The 6,178-nt window shown below is 38.6% G+C and overlaps 1 protein-coding gene across 1 annotated transcript; it reads left to right on the top strand.

Annotated features, from left to right (window-relative positions):
• The first annotated feature begins 3,423 nt into the window (after nucleotides 1–3,423).
• Nucleotides 3,424–4,403, top strand: LOC121933661 (olfactory receptor 5V1-like). Its single transcript, XM_042473645.1, has one exon. The coding sequence runs from the start codon at nucleotides 3,444–3,446 to the stop codon at nucleotides 4,401–4,403; it is 960 nt and encodes a 319-aa protein (XP_042329579.1). The 5' UTR covers nucleotides 3,424–3,443.
• The last annotated feature ends 1,775 nt before the right edge of the window (nucleotides 4,404–6,178 follow it).

The raw sequence follows: 6,178 nt of genomic DNA on the forward strand, positions 1-6,178 counted from the left end.
CCAGCAAACAGTTTCAAAAGCCAGGGCCTGGACCTTTTGTGACTTTTCAACAATTTCCTTCCCTTTGTAGCCTTTAATCATTCTCCACAAGTCACACCACTGACCAAAGACTGATTGTTGTAACTTGGCAATAAAAATATAATAGCAGCAAACCTTTGCTGCTCTTTTATGCTAGTATCCACAATCCTAGCTAACCAAACACCCATATTATTTTCACTTGTTTATCTATGCTACAAAGTTGTCTTAAAAGTAACAGATTTCTTGGAGGATCCACTTTTGTTTGTGACATACCATGAAGCTTGTGACATAACATGAAGCTAAAGGTTTCCTGACAGAGTTGGCCCGAAGGTGGAGTTTGTATAACCTCTGGATTTTACTCAAAGTATGTAGTATTAATAATAAATAATAAAAAATTTATTTATATACCGCTGTTCCTGTGCAGATCACAGCGGTTTCCAACATGAAAAAGTATAACAAGAAATAGCAAAAAACAACATATATCCCCAGCAAAGTGCAAACCAACCACCCATACCATACATTATCTAAAACCAAATTATCATACAAAACAATTAAAAACATTAAAAGACCATAACAAATAGCTGGATTGTACAATATACATCATCAAGGGAGATAAAGATAACATTAATGTTATAAAATAGTATAGTAATGTTATATAATAATGTTGCATAATAGAGGTCCAGCTGATCATCAATTTGTACTTCAGATGTAATTTTGGAGGCAATGGTGGTGGAATGCTGTGCACGCTCTCTTGGATGGTGTTGCATGCTCACATCCCTCTGTACAGGGAGGAGGTTGCAAAAATCGCCCTCTGATGTCATTTCTCTGTTTTATGCTTCTGGCATTGCATGGTGGCGTGACTCTCCTTGCCTCCTTTGTTTCCGATCACGAACACGTCCCTGAGCGAATGAAGGATTGATGTGTCTCTGCTATTAGTTTTATATTATAATGCTTGGCTTTTTCTTCTCCTTCTGTGTCCCTCTAAGGGCTCATCTACATTATGCAAGATGGATTTTTGCATCTTAGCATTGATGCTTAGTTGTCGTCACTTCTCCCAACCTCATTTGTGCCTATTCACAGCTAAGCGTATTCTGTCAGCCACATGCAGCACCACTGTGAATTAAAATGGCAGGCAGGCAGGAAGTGTCTGAAAATTATTTGTGTCCACACATAACTGGTTCTGCACATTATTTTGGGGGGCTATCAATCAAAAGAAGCAGACATACACATTTCCACTTCCATTGCCACCTATTCCCACTGACGTTGTTACATGTTGTCTCTGGCTAGTGAAGAAGCTTTAGGGTGCTGCATGGCTCTTATTGCAAGCTACAATTGTGCCTTGAAATAAATTTATATATTTAAATATGTACTGCTTGCCCTTTCCCTCAACAGTAAAACATATAAAGCCTCCATTGGTTTTTAGATAAATGAACTGAACTATCCCTCCCTCTGCCCTCCCAACAGGCTTGCATTATACTTTTTTCCAATCACTTACTGTCTGAATCCCTTTGGTTCTTGCATCTTGCAAAGTTTCCTGAAAACAATATTTATTTATTAGTGTCATTAAAAGTCCCTCATATGCTTTCTCCAGTGCAGCCTTCAGCCCTTTCACTAGATCTATTAGCAATAAGGCCTACTTGCTCACCCTCTGCTGAAATGAACTTCCATGCAAAGGCACACAAATCAGATGGTCACACATCCAACAATGCACTCCCTCATGGATACTCAGAAGCTGCAAATCCATTTTCTGCAACATATGAGGAGCCCTGGTGGCACAGTGGTTAAATGCCTGTACTGCAGCCACTCACTCAAAAACCATAAGGTTGCGAGTTCAAGACCAGCAAAAGGCTCAAATTTGACTCAGGCTTGTGTCCTTCCAAGGTCGCTAAAATGAGTACCCAGATTGTTGAGGGCAAATTAGCTTACAGTTGTAAACCGCTTAGGCACTGCTTAGGCGGTATGAAGCGGTATATAAATGAAGCTTGTTTGTGTATTTGTTTGTTTTGCAACCCCCCCTCCAAAACAAAAGACTGAATTCTTATGAATTGAATTTGATAGGATCACATTTTACACATGTGGAATGAGGAGTATTTTTATGTAGACATACCCTAAGATTTAAATTTGGAATAAATTACTTTTATTTATAATTATTTTATTTATTTATATCCTGCCTTTCTCTATATATAGAAACTCACTAAATCAAAAGACTGGACTGGACTGTTTCTTAAAATGAAAACACTACTCAAACAAAACATTTGGAAGAGATAATTCTGTCTAATTAACCAAACTGATCAACGTACTTCATTCCCTTGAAGAAAAGGATGGGTTGGACTGACCTAGAAGTCTTCTGAGTCCAATCAAAGAACTAGAACTCTCAAGAGAAAATAAATCATGTTTATATTGGGTTGGAAAATCTCAAAGAGTAATGATTTCCCCATGTGAATCAATCACAGTAGCACACAATAGAATTATATATCATCCTCTTGGATGTACAACAGAAACAGGAATATTTTTTAAAGGTATTGGTGTTTGTAGTTTAGATACAGAATAAAAACTGAAGTAGTGTATGCATGAGGGTTTTTTTCCCTTTAGTATGCCTGGACTTCTGCTGAAGAAAATATGAAAGGACACTTCATCATTTTGAGGTCTGTTGGTAAATAAATTTTATATGTAGAGTACAGTACCTTCTTGGTTTCCTACCCATCTAGCTATCCTCCCATATTTGCTTTTATCTATTTCTTCCTCTCTCTCTTATCTTGCCACTTCATTTTATTGCCTCGGCCTAAACTAGACTAGCAGTCTATGGTCCTACCATTATACATACAACCGCAGAATTGTATGTTCTAGCAGCAGTGTTTACAGTTTTGTGCATGGAAATGGAATCATGCATTTGGAATTGGTCTTGAAACTATCCAGTCTGGTGTCCTGTTCAATAGAGGATTGGCAATTCAAGAGGCAAGTACAGCACTCTTAAAAATGGCCACCCAGTCTCTTTAAATAAAGAACCTCCGGAGCAGGAGAACCCACAGTCTCCTAAGTAAGTTAGGAATGGAGGGAGGGACAGCATTCATATATCTGTAATATTTGCACAGAGGACAGCATATTAACACTTTTAACTTGTCATGCATGCTTTACCGGCTGCCTGAAATTTTCTTTTCCACACAACTACTGGGGATACATCAAGCTTGCCTTTTTATTTGACTGCCCTAATTCAGGGATTTGTCTTAGTAGCTTTACACATCTGCAGGGATGTCGTATTACAATTGTTGGTTTGTTTAGTGCCATTACTGTACATGGTGGTTTATAGCGAAAAGAACAGGTGGGGCAAATGACTGGAAGGACTTTAAAAAGTTTGATTTTCACTTTTGTGTATTATCCCTCTGTTTTCCCTTCCTTAGGCCTCTTCTCATTTCTAGACATAAAACATGGAGCAGATCAAAAATCAAACTATGATCCCTGAATTTGTCTTCCTGGGCTTCTCTGCTTTCCCTGAGCCTCATCTGGTGTTTTTTCTTCTGTTTCTGGCAATATATCTCACTGCTTTGCTTGGTAATGGGTTTATCCTGACCACTGGATGGCTGGATTCTGGCCTCCACACACCCATGTACTACTTCATCCGACATCTCTCATTCCTGGACATCTGCTATATATCAGTCACGCTGCCCCACATGCTGAAGAATCTAGTGGCTGAGATAAAGACAATATCTATCCAGGACTGCCTGGCCCAACTTTACTTCCTTGTGGCTTTTCTGGGTGTTGAGTGTCTCCTCTTGGCTGTAATGGCATATGACCGCTATCTTGCCATCTGCCACCCACTTACGTATGCTGTCTTCATGAATAGGAAACTGTGCACTGGGTTGGTGGCAGCCTCATGGACCTGTGGGCTCCTCAATGCTGTGATGCACACTGCCATGACTGCGCAACTGCCCTTCTGTGCTTCTCACAGCCTTGATCATTTATTCTGTGATGTTCCTCAGCTTCTCAAGCTGTCCTGCCAGGACACATTCTTGAACCAGATCACATTGTTCGTGGTCACCTTTCTGCTTGGTGTCAGTCCTTTTCTATGCATCGTAGCTTCCTACACCCACATTGTGATAGCAATCCTGAGGATTCGCACCACCCAGGGCCGCCACAAAGCATTCTCTACCTGTTCCTCACACCTCATAGTGGTTAGCTTGTTTTACAGCACTTGCATGTTCAATTACAACCGGGCTAGAGCCAGCCATTCAGTACTGATAGACATCTTGGCATCTGTGCTGTACAATGTTGTGACTCCAATGCTGAACCCAATCATTTATTCCCTGAGAAACAAAGAGATGAAGGAAGCTCTGAAACGTATACTCAACCCAAAAAATGCCATCCTTCTTCTAGCGCCAGCTTATTAGCCCAATTTTGTGTGTTTTACTGCTGGAGACCATCAGTAGGGGTCTAAACACTAAACTAGCAAAAGGTAAGCATAAATATGACATATATTGTGCCTTGTATATGGACAACATCATTATTTAGAAGATCACACTTTCCTGCTGAAGAAGATACATTGGTTGAAAACATGTTTAGTTTTGATTTTGAATTTTTGCATTGTTTTGCCTACGATATATTATTACAATTGTATGTCTGTCAGTCTGAGTTTATTCTAATGCATTCTGTATTGCTCAGTTTGTTATTAAATGTGTCTATATTTACTTGATTGCTGTTGCTTTGGGGGCCAAGTTCATTCCTTTTATTTTGTGACTTGCTCTAGTTGCATGCGAGAGAACTCAGATTCAGGACTTCAGAAGTAAACAACAGAAAACTAGCTATTTCATCCACCTTTTGCTATTTATGCTGAGTAGCTATAGGCAATATACATTGGACTAAGTGCATCACATAGAATCATTGATCAAGTCATATTGAATTCCCACCACTACCCTTACAGCATATGCTAAAATGCAATAGTAAACCTGTTGTTAGACTACAGTGCCTTTAACATTTGACCATTGGCCATGCTATTTGTTTTTCCTCAAAGAATCCCAAATGCCTTAATTACAGATTAGGAATTATAGGGTGCCCCAGATGTTGCTGAACTGCCACTTCCAACATACTTCACTTTTGACTATGCTAGCCCAGGCTGCTTTGAGGTGCAGTCCAATAACATGTGAAGGACCTAAGCCTAATGCCTAGTTTCTACTAGATAAAAAGTGAACTTATAGAAGTGTGGACTTTCTAAATTCCAGCTGAATAGGTCTACTCAGGTTCTAACAATTGAATTTAGGCTAATATCTTCACAATATTCTTCAAGTATCTTGTCGTGCATTTTTTAAAAGCTGATTCTTAAAACACTACTGACATAACCCTGCACTGGAAATACATTGCCCCTAGAAATAAAGAACTTTTCAGGCCAAACTATGTGTGGCGCTACTTCTGATTTAAAAAAAGGCATACATAAAGTATTTTGGAGAGCCATACATTTTCAGTCCATTCCTACAATAATCAGAGACTTTTTATAGCACCTTTTTAGGTTGGTTTATTTTAACTCAGAATAAAATACTTTAAAAGCACCAGATCCTGTTTGATCTTAGAAACTAAGCAAAGTCAGTTCTGTTTAATACTTGGATGGGAGACCACCAGTTGTTGTAGACTATATTTCAGAGGAAGGAACTAGCAAAACCATTTCTGAGTATTACCTGCCTAAGAAAACCCTGTGAAATGAAAGGAGGTTGCCATAAGTCAACAAGTGAATTGAAGGCACAAACAGAAACATAAAATCAAAATTAATGGGAATAATCTGGGACTTTTCGATCAGTCTAAATGTGTCCTTAATTGCTTGTAAATATTTCTATTTTGCTTTACATTATAATTTTATTTAATCTCTCGTGTAGTTACCCTAGGAGTTGCCTTTAGTTGCTCTATAGTGGCCTCACTAAATGCTGAAGAAGAAATATCATAGGATTCAAGTGCTGCTTTGTTTTGTGATGAATGTGTAGTTGGTACATAAAATAACCCTTCCTTCTTGAAATTTTCTTTTGAAAAATTCTGAAATACTGTACAAAAAAATCATTGCAAAATATGCAAAATGTTCTTAATCTTGCTCAGTGGGGGTAAACCTTTGAAACTGGCCACTCTTACATGTAAAAATGAAAAAGAAAAGAAAAAGAAGTGAGGATACACATCTCTACCCAGC

Source organism: Sceloporus undulatus, chromosome 6 (genome assembly GCF_019175285.1).
Source record: "Sceloporus undulatus isolate JIND9_A2432 ecotype Alabama chromosome 6, SceUnd_v1.1, whole genome shotgun sequence".
Taxonomy (NCBI): domain Eukaryota; kingdom Metazoa; phylum Chordata; class Lepidosauria; order Squamata; family Phrynosomatidae; genus Sceloporus; species Sceloporus undulatus.